A 24,352-nucleotide genomic window follows, 5' to 3' on the forward strand; every position below is an offset into this window, starting at 1 on the left:
TTTTAATGTAAGGACATATTTCACTCCTTGAGAAAGGGAATCTGTAAGAAAGGTACTCAACTAAGTTAACAACTACCGGAATGAATAGGCCAGTGATGAATTAAATGTTTAGTTGGGGAAAAGATTGGCAGAAATTACAGGAACAAAGCAGATGTGTAAGGGAACCCTTTTTAAATAACACCAACAATAACCCTTTTTAAATAACACCAACATTTCTTTACCCTGCATTTTATTTGATGGAAATTGATTTTTTCACCTACGATGGTTTTATTTCACGTATTCTTGTCTAATGTAATGTATTCTCGTCTAGTGTAATTTAAATTGATCTCCACTCTATATTATGTTTTCTTTATCGTTTTACATACTTCACTCTAGTACACCTATAGCTAAAAACAGACGTGAGTAGGATTTCTGTTGAAAATCTTAACAAAAGTTACAAAGCAACTTAAAAACTAGTCACTATGAAGTTAAAAAGGGTGAAACAAGAGAGTCATTATATTCGTTCCATTATGATAAACAGTAGAATATGGTAACAGTGGATTGGTCAATTACTTCGTGCATTTAAAGGACAGTGCTTTTATAAAGGGGAGCTTATTGCTTTACATATCTGAAAACAAGTGCAAAGCTTGTATACTGTTCCTACCATCAGGCTAATCTTAAAAGCTTTTAGCATAGTGTGGTATTGTTAGCTTACAAATATAGCTAAATTCAGAGGATATTTTTGGCACCTCTTAATCTGAGCAGGAAAAGGGGCTTTGGAAAAATAAGGGTTTTAGGTTTGTTGTTTTAGGGCCAACTTTTAATAGATTGTGAACGTTCAGACTCTTTAAGCAAACAGAACCTTGCACAGAATGGTTTTATGGAAAAACTAGTCTGTAACAAGAACTCAGACTTAATTCCTGAGTGAAATGTACAAAAGTTCCAAGTGGGGCAGGGCAAGGAAGGAAGACAGGGTTCTTCCATTCACAACAGCAGGCATTTCCCCCTGGACAGAGGAGGTGAGCAGGATTGTTTGAAAATAAAGCAATCTGGTATAATCTGTTCTTATGAACTAGGGCTTGAATTGATTAGTTACTTATGTCTAAGAATATTTGTTCTGTTGAGTGTTGTATTATCACTAGTGATTGTTACTAGTGATAATTGTTACTAGTGATTTCATTTTTAAAAATTTCTGTCTCATGGATGTTTCTGTTTTATTTACACATTTCCATACTATTTTCTATGGTACATTAAAATCATGACTTTAAATTTACCATAGAATAAATATCAAATAACTTCGCTTTTTTTTTTCAAAATCATATTGAGGAAAAGAAGTAAAAATCTAGATCCAAGGAACCCTGAAACTTACATTTCATCAGAATACTTTGTCCTTGAATAAAGCAATTTAGAATCTGTCAGGGCAAAAAAACCAAGAGAGTTATTAGTGAGTCTGTGGCCATATACCAGAAAGTGGCATCCTATATAGATACACTAACGTCCAAAGCAAAACGGTCATAGGAGAAAGAACAAAGCCATAGTCAAGTGATTAAAGCTCAGCCATTTCCCTATCAATGTAAGTAAGTCCACCTCTGCTGGTCTTGTAGCAGAAAATGCATAGCTACCTGACTTACACATGGATTTACAAAATGGGTACTGTGGCAAGAAAGGTTTTTTGATTTTGTGATACTGTGCATTGAGCTAGGATCTTTTGCATCAAGGTACTCTACTTCTGAGCTATTTTCCAAGTCCTCTTTTTAATTTTTATTTCATTTTGTTTTTTTTTTTTCCAAGTAGGGTTTTCCTGTGTAGCTCAGGCTGTCCTGAAACTTGCTCTGTAGACCAGGCTAGCCTTGAACTCACAGAAATCCATCTTCCTCTGCCTCCCGGGTGCTAGAGTGTTCCCTCCCTCCCTCCCTTCTTTCTTTTGGCTGAATTTGTTTTGTAGCAGTCAGGCCTCAATGTCCCAAGTAGGTGGGATTAGGCTTATACAGCTAGACTCAGCTAAGGGGCAGTATTTTAAGTGGCTTATAATCATTCTGCAGGACCTGGAAGGTGTAATACTTTTCCACCATTAAAGGAAAGCCTGACTGATTACATATTTTGTCTTGTGTACTCAAACTAGAACGGATGCTTGTGACTGTTAGAATGCAAGTTCACTTCTTGGCAAAGTAGAGATTTTCAATGGGGCTGAGGAAGGAAAATCTCCCAGCTGTCAGTGTAACTAATTTAGCAACTTGTCTGTAAATGTGGACAAGCAAAAGGAACAATGCTTTTGAGGAAAAGCAGCACTTTGGAAGAGGCATCCAAAACATCCAACTGAGAAATGAAACAAGAGGGAAGACAGTATAATGTTTGGTATAGAATAACCATTGGGATCTCAGAAGTATCTGGGAAAACATTTTGTCCACCCATAAAATTGAAAGATTGCTATGGGAAAAAACCCTCAGTTATTTAGGAACCAAAGTAGGATCTCTTGCTGTGGGTATGGTGGCGTATGCCTTTAATCCAGGTGGATCTCTAGTTCAAGGACAGGCAGAGATAACAATAGAGAGACCTTGTCTCCAAAACAAAACAAAAGATCTAATTTGTGATGATCAAGTTAGCCAGTATAGAAAAGTTTGTAGAAGCCGGGCGGTGGTGGAGCACGCCTTTAATCCCAGCACTTGGGAGGCAGAGGCAGGTGGATTTCTGAGTTCGAGGCCAGCCTGGTCTACAGAGTTAATTCCAGGACAGCCAGGGCGACACAGAGAAACCCTGTCTCAGAAAAAAAAAAAGTTTGTAGAAAGCCAAATACAAAGAGAGGAAAGTCAGGGGTTGGAGAGATAGCTCAATGGTTAAGAACACATACAACTTACAGAGGACTAGAATTGAGTTCCTACATTGGGCAGATCGTTACCACCTGAAACTTGAGCACTAGAAGATCTCACACCTGGCCTCAATGGGTACCCGCACTCACGTGCTCATACCCACATACATAAATACATAATTCAAAAGCAAATAAGAGGAAAGTTAGTGATATAGTGGATAGATTTAGGAGTACTTATCCTGTAATAGAAATTCTAATGAGTGATAGAGAAGCCAGAAGAGTGCACTTAGGAGTTTGAGGCCAGCCTGGCCTGCATGAGTTACAAGCCAACCTTTGCTACCTAGTAAGACCCTGTCTCAAAAACAAAAAAACAAAGACTACAGAAAATGGAAGGAGCTGGAGTCAAAGCTCAGTGATAGAGCACTTAACCCTACATGGACTAGATCTAGCTAGAATCAGTCTCTAGTTCTGAAAAAATAAAGTGCATTAGCAATGTCTGAGAAAAGATAAGAAAACACCTAAGGTACATAGCTGAACCTTATGACGTAGATATGTGTCTTAGTTAGGATTTTACTGCTGTGGACAGATACCATGACCAAGTCAACTCATAAAAACAACCTTAAATTGGGGCTGGCTTACAGGTTCAGAGGTTTAGTCCAGTATCATTAGGGCGGGAACATGGCAGCATCCAGGCAGGCATGGTGCAGGAGGAGCTGAGAGTTCTACAACTTCATCTGAAGACTGCTAGCAGAACACTGGCTTCCAGGCAGGTAGGATGAGGTCTTAAAGCCCATACCCACAGTGACACACCTACTCCAACAAAGCCACACCTAATAGTGCTACTCCCTGGGCCAAGCATATACAAACCATCACAATATGTAACCCCAGCTACTAGGAAGACTGAGAGGCAGAAGGATAGAAAGTTAAAGGCCTGCTTGGCATGATAGGGTATGTTAAAGGCTGGTTTGGACAACTTACTGAAATTGCTTCAAAAAGTGAAAAACAGGGCTAGGATTCAACTCAGTGGTAGAACATTTGCTCTCTGTTGAAGGCCCTTGAAGTTTCTAGTGCCAAAAATCCAAGAAAATGTTCTTTGTTTAAGAAAATTCTTCAAATCTTGATGAAGAGCCCACTGGGTGTGCATGTGAGTTGAAAAGTGCTTGTTAGAGTGATTGCAGTGAAATTAAAGAAAAACTGATGGCAGCTGACAATAAAAACTGATGACTACTGATAAGTAAAAACTCAGTGATAGCTGGGCAGTGGTGGCACACGCCTTTAATCCCAGCACTTGGGAGGCAGAGGCAGGCGGATTTCTAAGTTCGAGGCCAGCCTGGTCTACAGAGTGAGTTCCAGGACAGCCCGGGCTATAAGAGAAACCCTGTCTCGGAAAAAAACCAAAAAAAAAACCAAAAAAAAAAAACCTCAGTGATAGCAGTGAAAATAAATTAAAAACTGACACGCCTTTAATCCCAGGACTTAGGAGGCAGAGGCAGGTGAGTTTGAGGCCAGCCTGGTCTACAGAGTGAGTTCCAGGACAGCCAGGGCTTTCTCAAAAAATAAAAAGAATAGCTGACTTTGAGCGTTAACCTAAAAGAAATGATGGTTAGTATTGAACAACATGGCAAAATTTGAGAACAAAGTCTAACTTCAGAGGGAAGATATTAATTACATTTTAATTGTTGTAAATTTTCACCAGTGTCAATTTCTGAACATAATTCTAGATAGGTTTGCTTTTGTTGCTCTTCGTGAAGTTTGAAGCGTCTCGTCTACCTTATACACTACAGATTCGTTCTCTTGAGTGTGGCAGTGAAAAGACCAGTCAGCCATACATTTCATTAAATCAAGGTTTTGGGAGGACCATAAGTAAAAAAGTGGGTTTGCATATTAGCAATGTGAATATCTAAGAATCCTGTTACTTTGTCTTAAGAGCAGTCAAGAAAGTGTGTAGGTGTGCGAAAATAGAACACAGCCATGCATTTGAGTCCAGCCTGAACTGTATTGCAAGACCCTTTCTTTCCAGAAAGAAAATTACAGAAATATAAAACAAGTAAATTATCCCAAATTCCTAATTTAAGAGATGAAGTACCATTGCTTTTCCTATTGACTTGGTGGGGTTGATTATGTTGCCCTGTTTTAAAGATTGGAAGAAAGGAAGTTTTTTTGGGGGGCATTTCCTGAGTTTCACCTAGTTCAATATTTCCCTTAATACTTAATTTTTCCATTCTGAATTCTTTCATAATCATGACTTTTGTACTGGGAGGGGATATTTTTCCAAATTGGGGTGACAGTCTCAGAAGTGCTTTGAGAGTGTTTAAGAAAAACACTAAGAATGATACTTTTACATCTGTATTTCATTGTGGTGTTCTGAAGCATTCTGTATATTAGTCTAGCTTTTTTTTGGGGGGGGGTTCCTGCTCCCCAGTGCATACACTTCTGTGTCGGCCTGCCCCTTTTAACCACCCTTACTTGATCCCATTTTCCTAAGTAGTTTCCATTGTAACAGCAGAGTTTCATTTTCATTATCAGAGGGAGTTAACAAGTTTAATCCCAGAGGGGTTGCAAAGTCCTAGGTATTGTCATTTCTGCTTGTAAGTATAAATTGTGTTTTTTTCTGAACTTGAATGAGTCTTGTAATGGATGTCTTCCATGTTTGCTAGAATATGTTGGATTATGATAAGAAGATGAGAATAACAACAAATAATTCTGTCCTGGCATATTGAGTTCAAATTATACAGCCTCTGAATGTTGGGGAGCTGCTGAAGTGTTCTGAGCCCAGGAGAGTGCCCTGATCAAAGCAGTGGTAGGAAGATTAGTCTTCCACAGATAGCAGTAATACCTCAGACCTTGGCACTAGCTCTGAGTTGTTCAGGGTTCCTAGTCATTTGTTATGGGAGTGGCAGAAGGAGCAGGGCCACTTAAGAGGCTATTTTCATATCTCAGGGATCAGGAAGTATGAAGCTGAGAGACAATAATAAGACTGGAGATAATAAGGACTGAGATGGATTGCTGAGGAGTCCTGTGGAGAAGTAGTTGACAAGATATGACTGTGAGTGGGGAAGGAGAAAGAGAGGAGAGTGGCCAAAAGAGTCCTAAGTCTGGAGGAAGTGGAACATGCTGCTCTGAGCATGGAGATTTTGGTGGTCTGTACAAATGATACTTGAAACTGGGGAGTAGGGAGAAAACAGTAAGAGAAAGGAGTAAGTGTACCAGACTAAGGTCTGGCTCTGTTGTGATGTGAGGGGAGTCAGGGTGGTTGCTGTATAGAGAAGGGGGCTAAGGTGGCACTTCGAAAAGTAGGCTAGAATGAACTTCGGAATCAGTGGAATTGATTATCTGTCAGAGTCTAATAGAAAAGCCAAGGAAGATTAGAGCTGAATAAAGTAGTTGCTTTACAAGTTGAGAATTTTTAGACTTAATGGGAATTAGTCTCATGTAGGGAGACTTACAGATGTACCTTAATATATGTATCCCTTTTGTTGTCTTAGTTGGCTTAATTTCATCTAACATTTCATTATACTTAGAAGGATAACATACATTTATCATTTTGCAATTGCACTTGTTTAGAAAGGGAAAAGAATTATATCCAGAGGTGACTTGAGGGAGTAGTAGTGACAGCTTAGAGCATATACACCTTGATTTTCATGGTTAAACCATTTTTTGTTTATTAATCTAGCCATCATTTGTTTTAATTTCAAATAATTCTTCTTACCACAAACATAGCTATTTCTTGGAAATGAATAGAACCATTGCTGGCACATTGAAAAAACATTTATTATGTAATTTTGAGTTTTCTCATGATATTTCTTTAAGGCCCATGTGGAATTAAGCATATAAAAATAGGATTTATAGGGGCTGGAGTCTTTTAAGTTTAGTGACTCTTGGATAAGCATGAGGACCTGAATTTGGATTCAACAGTTCCATAAAATCTGGGATGAGGTGGTGACAGACCAGTCACTGGAGCCTATTTGCCAGCCAGCCTAGCCAAGGCAGGAAGGGGTCAGTAAGAAGCCTTGCCTCAAAAAATAAGGTGGAAGTGTAGGTCCTAGAATCAAATCTTTAGGGTTCTGTGTATAACCTGAAGTAACCATAGAAGCCAGGGTAGTAGACAGTGGACAGGGCGAAAATGGGAGCTTTAGCTGGAGATGGGAGAAGAAGGGGATTGGGATAAATACAGGAAGGGTATTTGGAAAAACCTTGGGGAAACCTAAAAAAGAATTTAGAAAAGAAACAAAACCAAGGTGGAGAGCAATCAAGGAAGACTACCAAAGTTGGCCTCTTAGCCTCTGTATGTGTACCAAAGCCCACCTAACGTATATGACCATGCATGAATTCAGTACATACAAATACAATTCCATACATTAAGCAAGTGATTAACAAGAATACTAAGAAAGATAACATGCTCTGGAAGTTCTGAGTAGAGAGGGTACATTTCCAGAGTATTGCATATATGTTGGAGTTATAGGGGAGAACATTTGCAAGGAAAGAGCTCTGCAGAGCTTAGGTCTTTTATGTGTTTGCGAGGCTAGGTACTGTTTGTGTGTGTGTTTATTTATTTTATTTTGTTTATTTTTCTAACCATCTTGCTGTGTAGCCAGGTTAGAATTCGGCAATCCTCCTGTCTGTCTTCGAGTACTAGAAATACTGATGGGCCCTGGTGTACTGGAGAAGGGTTGGAATGTTCTGGCATTTTTGTTTATTGGAGTGTGTGTGCATGTGTGGTGGTGAGAGGTACATGGGAGAAAGTTGGGAGAGACAGTGATGGAAAGGTAGTTTGGAGTTAGAATTTAAGATAGTACAAGCTTGAACCTTCTTTGAACAGAGAAACGATTCTTTAGAAAAATTACATTTGTGTTAAAATTTTCACAAGCATATAGTATTTACTAACAGAATTGAAAGCCAAAGAAAGATGTGTCTAATAGTTCCATTTAGTTTGGGTTAGAAAGTAGAGACTGGGAAACCAATGAGGAGGTTTCTGCAGTATTTAGAACATGGACAAATAAAATCTGTGATGTCTGATCTTTTGAAATACTAATCAAACAATATTAGGTAGTACATTACTTGATACGTTAGGGTTTGTTTGTTTGGTTGGTTTTGGCTAAAGTAGAAAAAGGAGAATTAAGGTCATTGGGATGTCTTACAAGATCCCAAGGGAGGAGGATAAAGTGGAGCATTAGGAAGTTCTGGGTTCAGCATCCAAAAATCTGTTGGTAAGCCTCCTCTTCCTGCTTCGTCTATTTTCTCAGGGCATTAAGTTGATTTGTTTGTTTGTAAACTTTATTTTACTAGTCTAAGCCAGCATGGTTTCAGATTTTCGAAGGTAGAAATTTTATTTTATTGTGCTAAAAATGAACTTAATGTTTTTTTAACCATTTCATAGCTAGTGCTAATTAATTACCTTTGGCCAAAAGAGTTAAATACACTGTGAAAATTGAACTTGCATAAATTAGGGGGTTAAGAAAAGTGCTTACTACAATTGTGTTTACTATAATCATGTACTTTGTGATTCTATGATCAATATAGTGTTTGAAAGACTACATAAATTTAGAGAAGTAATGCATAAACTTGCACAGAAGTTTTCCATGACAGAGTGAATTTAGTTGAACCTTAAAAAATCAGTTTCTGGGCAGTGGTCACTTACACCTTTAATCCCAGCACTCAAGAGGTAGAGTAAGCAGATCTGAGTTCCAGGACAGCCAGGACTGCATAAACAAAAACCCAAACCAAAAAGTAGTTAAGTAATCCTGTGGAGGATGATGTGACTTACTCAGATGACAGTGCTAGGGTCCTAAAAATGCTCTATATCTTGATCCTAGGTGGTGACTAAAGGCTTTTGGGGAAGGGGGAGGAACACATGAAAATCCTGTTAAGTAACCCAGTTTGGCCTTGAATATTTAGGGATCCTCCTGAATTCTGGGATTACAAAGTGTGTACCATTACAGCTAGGGTGAAGGTCTTCCATATATGTGAAAAATTACCAATATATGTGCATTTAGATCTGGAGCAGTGACTCAGTGGTTAAGATTATTGATTTTTTTTTCCAAGATAGGGTTTCTTTGGTTAGCCCTGAGTGTCCTAGAACTCACTTTGTAGAACAACCTGGCCTTGAACACAGAAATATGCCTACCTCTGCCTACAGAGCACTGGGTTTAAAGACATGTACCACTACTACCCAGCTCTAAATTTATTTTTATTTTATTTATTTAAGACAGAGCCTCACTAGACATGGTCTTATCATATAGCTGAGACTGATTTGGGACCCTCTGTGTAGCCCAGATTGGTCTTGAATTTGCGAGTCTGCTGCCTCAGCCTTCTGAATATCATGATTATAGGTGTGTACTTGGCATGTAGATCAATTTAAAATGAGCCTGGATAAAGGTGATCCTTTGAATTTATATGTTTATGTTAGATAGATGTTCATCTGTTGTAAAACTCGAGTCCTTCAGAAATGAAAATGTGACATTAAAAAAAGGATACCAAAACTAATACTGGCTTCCCTTGATTTAGGTGTTCTGGCTGATGAGAATTTAAAGGCCATGGATGAAGATGGACTTGAATTACAACCACAAGCACCAAACACATTTTTTGATGCAACAGGTATAATGACTTGGATTGCTGTACTTTTTATCTACCAAATTGGGAGGTTGTTATGGCTCCAATTGCTAAACTCTCACATTGTTAGTCATGTTGGGATTTCAGAATCTACAAATGGAAAATGAGCACATTATCATCCCGTTCTTAAAAATAAGGAACTTTAATATTCTTGTCAGTATAAGTTGAGTATCAGTCTGAAAATTCCAAATGCTCCAAAACCCAGAACTTAAGAATACTGCCATGACACCACAGTAGAAAGAAAATTCCACACCTCACATCATGTCATCAGTTGAAGTAAAGGCACATACATATGAACAAGTACTGTGTAAAATGACCTTTAGACTATACGTATAAAGCGTGTATGAAAGAAATGAATTTCACATTTCTACTTGGCTCTCTACCAATGAAACATTATGTATGTGTGACTACTTTAAAAGGTGAAAAGTCTGCTATGCTAAACACCCCTGTTCTCAAGCATTTTGTTTTAGTTTTTTGAGACAGTCTCTAAAATCCAGGTTGAGCCTTGAATTCTCTGTCCTTCTACCTCAGCCCCCTGAGTTCTAAGACTGCAGGTGTGTGCCACTTTCCTGGTTTCAAGCATTTTACATAAGGAATAGTCAGTCTTGGACAACAGTAATATCAACCTCTTAGTGGGCTTTTTTAGTTATTATCTTCTTGCTTAGTTATCCACTGAATTCTGTTATCTCCTTGAAAAAATATTCCTTGACTACATCTGTGCCACTTGATTCTCCTGTCACATAGTCTCTTGTCTCATTCTTACTTGGCAGTGACATTTATTCCTTACCCTGAATTTCTTTAATCTAGCCCACTAGTCAGAATATGTACTACAACATGTATATACGTGATATACATGTTCTTTCTCAGCCAACTGGTAAAGTGTAACCCAGGGCCGTCCGCATCCTGTCACTCTCCTCTTACAGCCTTCTCATAGGTTCCCTCAGAGAGTCTTTCTTCACTGCCCAGGGGACACAGGAGAATGTATAACATTGAAGTGGGCACAGCCAAACTGTCTTTATTAGAAAGTATTAAGTCATTTTTCATTGGTCTCTCAGTGATCAGGTTGTAGTATATTAAATAACAAGTTCATCAGAAAGTTAAATATTTAGTAGGGGAGAACATAATTTTTCATAGGATGGTCTTTCAAGTTTGGTGATTTTCTTTTGATAATGATAGTTTATACTTCTTTATTAGAACATGAAGCATAATTATTGTTCCTGGAAGAGAAACGAAACTTAGGAGAAAAATACACTGTGTATTTGCTCTTATTTGTGACAACGAAACCTAGCTAATGCCCTGAGTGGTAGAGTGAAGGGCTTGTTTCATTTTGGTCCTGATAAGCACTTAAGATATTTGTTTATCTTAGCAAGTCACTAAATCTGTCAGGGCCTCTCTTTTTATGTCGTGATAATAATGAAACGTCTCATTACAGTTTTTCAGAACATTTCCCATATAGTCCCATTTGATGGTCACAGTCTTGTGAAGTATGCATGGCATATACTATTGTTCTCATTTTCCTGATGAGGAAATGGAAACCCAGAGGTTCCATGACTTGCTCAAGGTCACAAAACTATTAAGTGTTGTCTAACCCTCATCTATGATTTACATTTTTGCTTGTTTGGTTGGTTTTGGTTTTTCGAGACAGGGTTTCTTTTTGTGTCCTAGAACAGCTTTGGCCTCAAATTCACAGGTCTACCTGCCTCTGCCTCTTGAGTGCTGAGAATAAAGGTGTGGGCCTCCAGCATGGCCAGGCTAGTGTTTGTTTGTTTGTTTGTTTTTCTTCTTGTTTTGTTATTGAGTGTTTGGGTAGGAATATAGTGATTGAATTAGGTACTTACTTGGATTTAGCTTGTTCTGAAAACTAACCAGAAGCATTGATGTATATACTGAAGAGGTTTGGGTGTTTTGTTTTGTTTTTGAGACTTGTCAAATTTTCTTTGTTCTCTGGACTGGCAGCTAAGATACTGGGATTTGTTTTATTTTATTTTGTATTTCTCATGAGGATGCATAATTTGTTCAATTTGCAGCATTTGTTGAGAGCAATATTAACTGCACACCATATACTGTGCAAAATGATCTTGGTTAAGTCATTTAATCTCTTTAGACAAAAATTGATTTCATCTGCTGTCACTTTTTTAACTAAGATGGGCTCTCAAAGACTTTCTTTTTTTTTTTTTTTTAAAGATTTATTTATTTTACTTATGAGTACACCGTAGCTGTCTTCAGACACACCAGAAAAGGGCGTTGAATCTCATTATGGATGGTTGTGAGCCACCATGTGGTTGCTGGGATTTGAACTCAGAACCTCTGGAAGAGCAGTCAGTGCTCTTAACCATTGAGCCATCTCTCCAGCCCCAAAGCTAAGTTAACATGATCTTTTTTTTTTTTTTATTTTTTTTTTTTTTTTTTTTTTGGTTTTTCGAGACAGGGTTTCTCTGTGTAGCCTGGCTGTCCTGGAACTCACTCTGTAGACCAGGCTGGCCTCGAACTCAGAAATCCACCTGCCTCTGCCTCCCAAGTGCTGGGATTAAAGGCGTGCGCCACCACCGCCCGGCAAAGACTTTCTTGTATTGTGAGGAGCTGCTTTGGGGAGTGCGGGCAGGGAAGCAGCTAGAAAGAATCCAGTACTCTGTTCAAGTTGTGGGTAGGTTCCTTCTACTACCTGCCTTTACCCCACTGCCCCTCAGCAGTGGTACTTCTTTCTGTTCACAGACCAAATTTTCTGGGTCTTCTTTTTGTTTATGCCCTGGTCTTCTTATGTCCCAGAATAGTGATCAAATTCTAAAATTCTATAGTCCTAGAGAGAATGTTTGTGATACCAGAGCAAAAGAAGAAGGATGTGAAGGAAGTGAAGAAAAAAAAATGGAGTCATGGGGAAGATGGAAATAAGAAAAAAATTACAAGTTCAGGGAAGAGAGGTAGAACAAGAAGGAAATACATGAAAAACACATGTAATAAAGAAAACTGACCCATCTGCCATCCATAGTTACATTACTTTACATAACCATGCCTTAAGTAACTGAATGAGCATGCCTAGAATTTTACTGTCGAATAATTTTCCTTGTCTCAATTATATTATTATCAGTTTTTCCTTATCTATTGATTTGGGATGAATATGTAAGAGTGTCCTAAAAAATGTCTTTCTAATTTTATTTAAAAATAGGTTCAAGGGAATCTAAATGTTTGAGAAAACTGAGAAGCTACTGTAGTATCTTGGGAGAAATTGAATAATAATTTTGCTGGTTGGAATATTTATTTAGTGCTGAAATTCATGATTTTATTTACATACTGTCTTAGCTACTATTTTGATGCCAGAAAGAGACATCATGACCAAGGCAACTCTTATAAGAGAAAGCATTTAAATTGGAGACTTGTTGATAGTTACAGAGGTTTAGTCTGTTATCATGGTGGCAGGTGCTATAGCAGCAACCAAGAGCTACATCCTGATCCATAGGCAAAGACCTTTACATTTTGATCCACAGGCAGAGGGTTAGGAGGAAGAGATAGATACACATGCACACAGAAATGCACACTAGGCCTGGCGCTTGGCATGGGCTTTTGAAACCTAATGACACACATCCTCCAACGAGTCTCCACGTCCTAATCTTTATAATCGGTTCAAACACTTTGTGGTGACTAAATATTCAAATATATGAGCTTATAGGGGCCATTCTTATTCAAACTACCACACTTATTTATGAGTTCGTTTATTTTTTAGGAGCTGGTGCTACACACATGGATGGTAATCAAATTGTTGTGGAAGTACAAGAAACGGTTTATGTGTCAGATGTTGTGGATTCAGACATAACCGTACATAACTATGTTCCTGATGACCCAGACTCAGTTGTAATCCAAGATGTTATTGAGGATGTTGTTATAGAAGATGTCCAGTGTACAGATATCATGGACGAAGCAGATGTATCTGAAACAGTCATCATCCCTGAACAAGTGCTGGATACAGATGTAACCGAAGAAGTTTCTTTAACACATTGCACAGTTCCAGATGATGTTTTAGCTTCTGATATTACTTCAGCCTCAATATCTATGCCTGAACATGTCTTGACAAGTGAATCTATACATGTGTCTGACGTTGGTCACGTTGAACATGTGGTTCATGATGGTGTAGTAGAAGCAGAAATTGTCACAGATCCTCTGACCGCTGATGTTGTCTCGGAAGAAGTGTTGGTAGCAGACTGTGCCTCTGAAGCAGTCATAGATGCCAACGGGATCCCCGTGAACCAGCAGGATGAAGACAAAAACAACTGTGAGGACTACCTTATGATCTCTTGTAAGTTTGGGGGTATAGTATTTCTCACAGGTACTTCTGAAGGCTGTTGATCTAACTTACTTACACCAGGGGTGAAACTTTCTTAACTTAAATGTCCTTTAAGATGAAATGTATAAAAATACGTTGTCCAGGTGTGCTGATGCACACCTTTAATCCGTCACTTGGGAAACAGAGGCAGGTGGATCTCTGATTTTGAAACCAGCCTGGTCTATATAGTGAGTTCTAGGACAGCTCAGGCTACACATAGTGAGATCCTGTCTCAAACAAAACAAAACAACATACATCTCTGTAAAGGTGAGTTTTAGTTGAGAGTCTGTAAGGTAACTGAAAATTGTGAAGAGTGAAATAGTTGACTTGTTTCTATATAAAGGCATAATGGAGGGTTTTTTTCAGTTACAGAAAGACAGACTGTAACTTTGAAATTATGAAGGGTCTGATTATTAGGCTATTACCAGCCTTCCTTAGTGTCCTCAAACAACTTGGAAAGACACGTGACCAAACTACTTATATTCTTGTATGCTTATAGGTACAGAAAACAAACTAATGATCAGAGAACGCCTGAAGTATGAACTTAGTTCTTGTATGTACATTAATACTTCCTGTACTTTGTATGAAAAGTACTGTTTATAGAACAGAATGGGAAAGAACAGTACTATAGCATATTTATTTCAAACATGATGAATTTATTAGAACACTGAAGCAAACTAAGGTGTTTTGGGGACATACCTCCAAATGTTTTAAGCTGGCATCTGGGAGAATAGCTGTCTTCTTCTTCTTCTTTTTGTTTTTTGGTTTTTCAAGATAAGGATTTTCTGTGTAGCCCTGGCTGTCCTGGAACTTACTCTGTAGACCAGGCTGTCCTTGAACTCAGAAATCCGCCTGCCTCTGCCTCCAAGTGCTGGGATTAAAGGCATGCACCACCACCACCCGCTAGCTGTCTTATAACATTTCTTGGTACTACTTTCAGATATCAAGTTCTAGGTTAGGTAGACTATAGTTCTAGCCCAGTATAAATTCTTACTCCTTAAGACACTAAACTACCATAAGTAAGGACTGGTAAATTATTTATAAACTAGTTGTTTTCATACATGAAATTAGTATACCATATAATGGAGCCCACCAGCATTTTATAGGAAATCATCTTTTTTAAAGTTATTGAGATATTCTCACCTTGGTGGTGGTACGTGTATTCCTGTAATCTCAACTTGGAAAATAAAATAACATCTCAACCAAGTTATGATAGAACTTTTGAAATAAATGGCTTTGTAAAAAGGAAACCTTCATTCCGTGTGTATTTACAGGACTTTGTATACATTGCTGTAGGTGCTCCAGTTATAAGTCGTAAATACATAGAGAAAGCCATAATTACTAGAGGGAAAGACTTATAGTCTACTGCAGGAGGGAGGTTACAGAGTGATGGCAGAGTTGTGACTGAATTCCTGTGGAGGCTAGAGTAGCCCACCTTTGTGAAGGATGTTTTTAGTTTTACAAGATGAAGGAAAAGGGTATGGGTGAGTGGAAGGCATTATGTTTTACAAAGGCTTGGGGGTTTGAAGGGATAGCTCATCGGATTAGTGTTTGCCATGTAAGTGTGGGGAATGGAGTTTCAAGCCTTAGAAACCATGTAAAAGCCAGGCAAGCATGGTGGCCAACAGTGACCTTAGACAGGAGGCAAAGAAGCAGGTTCTTTGGGGACAAGCTGGCTAGCTGGCTAGGTAGACTAGTGGGAATGAGTGTGTGCATGTGTGCGCGCGCACACACGCACACACACACACACACACACATACATGTACTGTGCACATCACATGTATTATAAAAAGGTAGCTATGTTTCTTTGTGTGCCTGTGTTTGTTCCTGTGTGGTTTCCATCTTGGCCTTTCCTAGAAACATAAGATGTGGTGACATCTCTGTACTTCATTTCTTGTAATGAATTTCCAGGAATAGAATCACGGGTATACACTTTTAGGACCAGTGAGATGGTGCAGCAGGCAAAAGTGTTCATGTCTTGCTGCACGAGCCTGATGGTGCCCTGAGTTCAGTCCCTGGAACCCACAGTGGAAGGAGAGAACTGAGTTCCCAAAGTTTTTGCTGGTCTGCAAGGGAATATGAGATGTAGCTAGCTTATTTCAATTTTAAGTTTATTTTGTAAGATAATCCTTGTAGCAGTAGGATAGACAGTTGAAGTGGTTCATGTATAAGAAAGAAAGAAATACAAAAAAAATACCTCAAATTGGGGTGTAGTAGTAGTTCTGTAATCCCAGCATTTAAGAAGATTGAGTTCTAGGGCCAGGAAGACCTGTCTCAAAACCAAAACAACAATAAATATCACAAAGACCTTAATAGTAAAGAAGATTGAGGAGAGCTGAACTCGAGATTAGAAAGTAAAACAGATGAGATTTAGTCTCATATTAGCTAGACAGGACTTGGATGCAGAACGATAACTGGTGTTTGACCCTAAGATTTCTAGCTTGTAAGATTGAGTCATGATAACCATTCAAGAAAGGTAGTAGGTTTGGGGGGCTAAGAATGATTTAGGATTTGCTAAAAATATGATGTGTTTCCTCGTTGGAGACAGTCTCATACTTGTTTTCTTGGCAGTTGAAAATATAAATTTGACATTTTGAAGAGTGGAGGAATGGGTTAGGTAACAGAAAGATAGAAAGTATCTCACAGAAGTATTTGGTGTTTTCTAGAGAGTGCTTACAGAAAAAGATTGTTAAGTATGTTGTGACTATTGGCATGAGTATGTGTGTGCGTGCGTGCATGCGTGCGTGCGTGTGTGTAATGTTTATATATTCATTCATTCATTCATTCATTCATTCATTCATTCCTGGGTATCTACCTGAAGGAAGGACTCTTGAGTCAGTGTACTACAGAATCCTACATGGTAAAGTTTACTGCTACACCACAATAGCTAAGAAATAAAACCAGCTAGATGTCTACCAGAAGATGAATGGATAAAGAAAAGTGGTAGATATATAGTGGTAGATATTTAGCTGTGAGGAAAAATAAAATAATTGCAGGGAAATGTATGATGCTAGAGATTATCTTGTTAAGAGAACTGGGTCAGACTCAGACAAATAACTACTTGTTTTCCCTCAAGCTGACATTACAGATTGAAATTTGTGTATGGAGTAGGTCGTGGGTCATAAAAGTAGAAAGGGAAGGGGCTAGAGAGATGGCTCAGGGGTTAAGAGCACTGGCTACTGGCTGCTCTTCCAGAGGTCCTGAGTTCTATTCCCAGCAACCACATGGTGGCTTTTACCATCTATAAAAGGAATCTGATGCCCTCTTCTGGCATGCAGGTGTACATGCAGACAGAGCACTTATAAATAAAATGAATAAATAAAAAAGTAGAAAGGGACCACGAGAAGGGAAGAACTTTTTTTGTGTGTGTGATAGGGTCTCTCTATGTAGCCCTGGCTGTTCTGAACTGAAACTGTTCAGGATAGACTTAAACTCAGAGATCCTGCCTCTGCCTCCTGAGTGCCTGGATCAAAGGTGTGAGCCTCGACGCTGATAGGGAGGAAGAACACCCTTTTTTTAAAAAAAAAAGATTTATTTTATGTATATGAATGTTTTGCCTGCATGTATGTATGTGTAACACATTCCCATAAAAGTCAAGGAGGTATATTGGCTCAGATGATTGTGAGCCTCTATGTGGGTGCTGAGAATTGAACTTAGTTCCTCTTCAAGAACAACCAGTGCTCTTAACCGCTGACCCATCTTTCCAGCCCCCAAGAAAGAATTCTCTAGGAAAGGGGAAGGGAAAGAAAAAATGGAATACATATGACATGAAAGCAGAAGTGGGGAATACTTGGAGAGAGGAAGGCACCTAGCAATAGTGGGTCATGAGGGAGCGAGGGAAATAACAGTATTATTACACACATGTATGAATATACCATAAGGAAACCTGTTAGTTTGTGTGTTAACTTGAAAACAAAGTGCCAGTATAGATCTTTTGTGTATAAATGATGTAGGCATTTGAAGTTAGCTTAGGCTGCAAGGTGAGACAAAGTCTCATTAGAAAGACAAAGAAGAGAAGGAGGAGGAGGGGTGAAATGAAAGTTGAAGGTTTGCCAAAGACAAGGCAATAATCTGAATCTTTTCAACACTATCTAGGATACAGAGGATACCTTAACCATGTCCACCACTGGGAAGACTCTTGGTAGGCAATAAGGATGATGTTGGCATTTAGATTCACTCACACGAGTGAGTAGGTAGGAGATGGAAGAATTGAACTATAATGGATTGAGAAATCAGTGAAAGTGTTTTAGGGGAAAACACTTTGTATAAGCCATTATGGTTAGTCAAGGGACAGGAGGCAATAGTATGGCTTTTGCTGGTTAGAGAAATGGTCAATATATGTCAGACATGCTTATGGGTACAGGGACAAACCAATGGATTGGCCAGTTTGACAATAGAGAAAGGAAGGCTAATAGGTGGAATAAGATGCAGAGAAGAGGAAGAGGACTGGTGTTTATGGTCACAGTAGTTGTGTCCTAGGTAGAGAGATAAAATATTAGTAGGAATGAGAATCTTCTCAAAAGACAGAAGATTAGAGGAATGTTTGAATGTTACAGCTGTTTTCCCTGTGGAGCATCTTCATCTATTGTCTTAGGGTTTTACTGCTGTGAACAGACACCATGACCAAGGCTACTCTTATAAGGACAACATTTAATTGGGGCTGGCTTACAGGTTCAGAGGGTCAGTCCAGTATCATCAAGGTGAGAACATGGCAGCATCCAGTGAGGCATGGTACAGGAGGAGCTGAGAGTTCTGTATCTTCATTTGAAGGCTGCTAGCAGAACGCCCACTTCCAGGCACCTAGGATGAGGGTCTTAAAGTCCATACCCACAGTGACACACCTACTCCACCAAGGCCACACCTACTCCAACAGGGCCACTCCCTGGGCCAAGAATATATAAATAATCACATCTACCAATACAGAATAAGAGTAAGCACAGGTGGAAAGCCACAGGATAGTGGTAAAGGGTTGATGGACATGGGCTAGTTTAAGAAGCTTCAATAAATGTCTAAGATAGATGAAAGTGAGTTGAGCAGCCAGCTCAACTTCAGTTCATTAATAAGATATTCTAGTATAAAAATAATGTTTTTATTTTATTTTAAAAGTTTTAGGTTTATTTTTATTTTATGAGTATTTTGCCTGCATGTACATATATGTACACCATGTGTGTGCTTGGTACCCACTCTGGTCAGAAGAGGACATCAGTCTCCTGGAACTGGAGCTATGGGTGGCTGTTAGTATTCTGGGAGCTGAACATGGATTCTCTTTGAAAACAAGAAGTATTCAACTACTGAGCCATCTCTCCAGCCCCTTTATTTTAGTTTTAAAAATACATTTTATTTGTGTGTGTGTGTGTGTGTGTGTGTGTGTGTGTGTGTGTGCACATATAAACATGTGCTTGTGCCATGGTGTCTGTGTAGAGATCAGAGGACATCTTGTAGAAGTCTGTTCTTTCCTATAAAAGTACCCTTTATTTGCTTGGTGTATTTGTCATCTGAGAGGCTTACTGCTGCCCCTATTGGCTAATCTAGGTCTAATCATGAAAGCTTCTAGCCTCCATGCAATTTAATCTAGTCCTAGAATGTTTTCAGCCTCTGAGACTTACTGCTGAATAAACTCACCCTTTCTAGTTCTTTCTGATCCCTGACTGGCTGCTCAACTCAGCTGTTCTGACTCAAAACTCCTCTTCAAGCTGACTGATTCAAACTGGCTTCTCTCTCTTGTCCTGACTGGCTCTACTTGGCCTCATACTAACTTGAGCAGAATGTTCTAATCTTCTGGCTCCTTCTCATTCTCTGGTTTGTTCTGTTTTTACCTATGTCTACCTTGTTCTTTTCTTCAGTCTGTCTCTGTAAAACTGCCTCCCCCTCTCAACTCTATGGTATATTCTCCATGAAGTCTACTGTATCCTGAACTATATATTCTCTCCTTCCTGTACTGTCCGTCTCTCCCTTAAGTAGCTTCCCTTTCCTCTCTCTTCTCTTAAGTGTTAGGCATATCCTATTCTGTCAAATCTTTTTCTGATTCGTAACTTTTTCTGTCACTCAATTTTCAAACATGGGTGCTTCCTTCTATAAACTAATTTTACCTTCATTGTTTGTGATTACAGGTGTGTACTAACGGTATGTCTGTATTCCAGACAGAGGGATTAGAAGTGTGTGCTAATGGCTGAGCCACATCCAAACAAGAAATAGGTTCAAATATCCTGTAACAATTACTATTGTACAGGTTTCAAGCATAGAACATGGATTGTTAGCCTTGATGGTGGCCTTCGCCCATTAAGCCGTCTTGGTCCAAAACACTATTTTAAAATGCCAATGCCAGATTTTCTATAACAAGACTAGACAACCCAGCACCAAGGTTAGAGGAAATAGCTGGCTTTCTCCCAGATTGTGAAGGAGATAGTGCTCTGGTTTCTTTCTGCTTTCTGTCCTTCTGGCTTTTAGTTTTACCCTTCTGGCCTTCTAAGAGTTTACTAAGGAGTAAGGCTTGGCCTTTATTGCTCTTTTAGAAGAACACCTTTAGAAGACAAATTTTAAAATAGATAAGTTTAGTAGTGATTGAGACCAGTTTATCAAGTGTAGTATTGCAGAATTCAGACTTTAAAAAAAATCTTATTTATATTTAACTGTCTTTTAAGTCCTAGGGTTCTGATTGAAGTCAGCATTACTGGCCCTGAAAAAGTAAACATGGGCAGAAATAAACTTAGTATATTTTAACATTTTATATATGTTAAATATATTCAATATTATATTCACTCTGTTCTTATTAAATGATACATGTTCAAAGAAAGCAAAGGTACATTTAATTTAAACAGGTATGTAGGCTCATGTTCCTGTCCTATTGCTATAATGAGGTAGTTAGGTTGTTTTAAAATTAGATTTAAAGGTATTAGCTTTGGTTGTGTCTTTTGTGTTCTCTATTGTACAGGCAGTTTTGAACTTTTTCCCCCCTCTCATAATCATCTCTTCAAAGTAAAGAGAGATATTATTAAACAGTCCTTACTTAGAAAATAAATATTTTTATTTTTGAAAAAAATATTAAACCATTGTAATGTGTTAGAAATTGTTAGTGATTTTTTTTCTTGGTTTCTACCTTCTAGCAAAGATAGTTCATAAAGCTGTATTTCAACATAAGTATATTGACTTCAGACCTTTAAGAACGGCAGAGGTTTTGTAGTAAGTGAGTCGAGGAACTGTATGGAATGGTTACATTGAACAATAAAGTTGCATTTCTCTACATATTTATTTTCTTTGTCTTGATAAAACTTAAAATCTATTTCTTTGGTGATTTCAGTATTCAGAACATTGTTATTATAATCACCTTAAAACTTCATCTTTAAAGCTTGTTCAGAAATTTTTTTCTTTCTGCTCCTCCATCCAAAATTGTTTCTATAGATGAAATTCATGGGTAGAGTTGGTCCTAAGTTGCATCTCTATAAAGAAATAGACACACATTCATTTTCTTTCTTTCTCTCTCTCTCTGAGAGGGAGGGAGAATATTCTTGTGTAGGCAATTCTAAATTAGGCATCTACAATAAATTACTGGATTACGGACTTTAGTGTACTGTAATTTTTGATGCCACAGTATCTACTTTCACTGTAAGTAATCATTTCCTAGTTTTCAATCTTCAGAGGCTTCCTTGGACTTCTATAAAGCATGCTTGTAGTTGCTATAGTTCTGTTGTTAGTAATGAGATTGTTCCCCAAAATTTCATTTCAGTTTTTAGGTCAAATGCTGGGCAAGATGAGAAGTTGATTTGCTAGTTTCAATTTTTAGAATAGAAAAAAATACAAAAAATAAAGTGAGAGAATCCCTGGGTGGCTTGGGATTGTTGATATATTTTTTTAAATACTGAGTTTCAGACACTAAACATTTTTTCTGTAACTCCTAGGAGGTGAAAATAAGGCCTGAGGTCTAAAGACAAGCATGTTCTTGCACTTTCAAGTCTCTTTCACTAGCTAACTGACTTCTGACCAAGTTACACACCATCTCAGAGCCTTGGTTTCTTTATCTGGAAAAGGAAGCAGAAAACTTCCATAGAAACATGAAAGAAATAGCAAGATGCAATGCAAATGATAGTTATTATTAGAAGTAATTTTAATTTAAAAAATTATGCACTTCTATTTTGGAGAAGCCTTATTCTAAAGTACTAGTTCTCATGACTGCTAAAGAAGACACTTAGGCAGAAATCATACATGGGATGATTCAACTTCATCGAAGCTGTTTTTGTCTGTTTTTAGAAATTTCATTTTTAATAGTAGCTTTAAAATTACAGTGAAATTCTGAATACTTAACAGGACCATCAAAAGTCTGTTCTGTAATATTTTATATTCAGAATAATTTCGCAGGTTGAGTAGGTAGGGCAAGTTCTCAAGGTGAAAATCTGAAGGTAAATTCTACTTTTGTATAATAATAGAAATAGCTGTTATCTGGGAAGTCAGTGTATTTATTTGAAATGGATCTTCCCATCTATTTATGAAAGCAAATAGTTTTTTAAAACTCTGAATTGTAGGTGAGTGTTTGACATTTTGCATATTCTAAAATGGTTAGGTTTTTCAGTCATTGAAGGTTTTATAAGGGTCCTGACAGACAAGCTAACATGTCAAAACTAGCCTTGCTCTTTGGAACCAGAAGGATGTCTTTTTAGTACCAGTTAAAATCAGATGGGGTTTTTGTTGTTGCTTGGTTATTTTTGTTTTAATGATTTTATTAACTTTTCTAAACGTGTGTGAGGGGGTGCATGTTACTTATGTGCTAGGAGGATAGAAGAGGTTGTTGGATCCCCTGGAGCTAGAGTTACATACAGGCAGTTGTGAGCTACCTTATGTGGGTGCTAGGAATCAAACTTGTGTCCTGTGGAAGAGATATAATTGCTCTTAACTACTGGGCTGTTTCTCCAGCACAATTTTTTGTTTTGTTTTAGTTTTGATTGTTGAGACAGTTTTGCATTATGTAGCTTCAGCTTTCTGAGTGCCTTGCTTAGTATCAGTTTGTGAAATTTTGCTTAAAGTTTAGGTCAACTTTATCAATCTTGAGCTGTTTAAAAACAAGTGCCCCACCGTGCAGTGGTGGCGCATGCCTTTAATCCCAGCACTTGGGAGGCAGAGGCAGGTGGATTTCTGAGTTGGAGGCCAGCCTGGTCTACAGAGTGAGTTCCAGGATAGCCAGGACTACACAGAGAAACCCTGTCTCGAAAAATAAAAACAACAACAATAACAAAAAAGTGCCCCAATGGTGATACCTATGTATTCTGGACTCCTCTACATAGATTGGTGAGATTTCTTGGGCTACCCACTGTTTGAAATTTGAAAATGACCATTGGTTCAGTTATCTAGATTATAAGAATATTTAAAATCATCTTTTTTTGTTTTGTTTTGAGACAAGAGTTTCTCCTGTAGCTCCTCACTGTCCTCTGACTCACTCTGTAGACCAGGCTGGCCTCAGACTCAAAGAGACCCGCCTGCCTCTGCCTCCCAAGTGCTGAGATGAAAGGTGTCCACCACCACCCTGCAAGAATATTTAAATTCTTACTACTTTCAAGTAATTATACCATTCACTGCTGAGTATGTTGGCACATGCTTTTATTGTTTGTTTTTTTTTGAAATTCTATTTCTCTGTGTTTGTGTCTGGGCACATGTATATATCATGTACCACAATATGAGGACAACTTGAAGGAGTGGATTCTTTCCTTCCAGGGATCAAAATCAGGCTTGGTGGCAAGCACCTTTACTTGCTGAGCCATCTTGATAGCCTAGCACAGGACTTTTAATGCCAGTACTTTTAAGGGTGAGGCAGGAGGGATGCCTCAAACTCAAGACCAGGTTGGGCCATATCAAGACTTCCATACTCTGCCTGGCTACAGAGTAAGAACCTGTCTTAAACCAATAAATAAAAGAGAGATCCTTCTGTTTCCTCTTTTCTGTTACGTTCTCACCCACTAATAATCAAACTTGGTTTCTTTGTCATAGTCTTCTCAGAGTAGTGTACTAGCCAAATCCCCAAGTCCTGCTCATCCCAAGTAGGTGTCTAACCTAGCCCTCTTCCTTCTTCCTACTATCTGTTGTTTTTATCGAAGGCCTTGTTGCCTGTCCATCTACTATAGCAGACTCCTAAGTGCTCTCCCTGCTTTGTGTCTTAATTGAATTCAGCCCATCCACGTTGTCAAGGCCAGCAAGATGGTATAGTAATAGACCTCTGATCTCATCATTGCTTAAAGATTTCTCATCACTTACAGCAGATGCTCTGGAGCCTCTGGTCAGGGTTAGGGCTTTACAACTCCTAAATCAATCTCCTCTTTTCTCACTTTCTAGGCCCCATGTCCTTACATTTGGATTATGTAGAATTGCTTGGCTAGTGACTCACCCCTGGCCTGAAGTTCCCCAAGAGATTTTGATGTCTGACCTGATTGAAAAACTTCCAGCTTTCTAGGATCAAGTCTGCCATGTGCAGGAGGCCTTTGTGATCTGATTTCAGTTTAGCACTGGGCTGTATTCCCCACCATGCCTTGTGACACAATTTGGCCTCTGTCCTTCCATACCGATTCTTGTCTCTATAGTACTTTGTCCTTTACCTGAATGAAGTTAGTGCCCTTCTCATTCTTTCAGTCTGAGTGAGATATCCTTTCTTTGTCTATATAGAA

At 38.5% G+C, this 24,352-nt stretch overlaps 1 protein-coding gene across 4 annotated transcripts in view; it reads left to right on the forward strand.

Moving 5' to 3' along the window:
- Positions 1-24,352, forward strand: part of Zfx (zinc finger protein X-linked) — a 47,368-nt gene that overhangs the window by 12,510 nt on the left and 10,506 nt on the right. For 3 of the 4 annotated variants that reach the window (XM_028779595.1, XM_028779598.1, XM_028779596.1), the window contains 2 exons: positions 9,290-9,379; positions 13,113-13,682. In XM_028779595.1, the coding sequence (XP_028635428.1) occupies positions 9,319-9,379; positions 13,113-13,682 (631 nt within the window). In that variant the 5' untranslated portion in view covers positions 9,290-9,318. The remainder of the gene's footprint in view (positions 1-9,289; positions 9,380-13,112; positions 13,683-24,352) is intronic. The other variant, XM_028779597.1, reaches the window with a different exon arrangement.

Source organism: Grammomys surdaster, unplaced genomic scaffold (assembly GCF_004785775.1).
Source record: "Grammomys surdaster isolate TR1022 unplaced genomic scaffold, NIH_TR_1.0 357, whole genome shotgun sequence".
NCBI classification, from domain to species: domain Eukaryota; kingdom Metazoa; phylum Chordata; class Mammalia; order Rodentia; family Muridae; genus Grammomys; species Grammomys surdaster.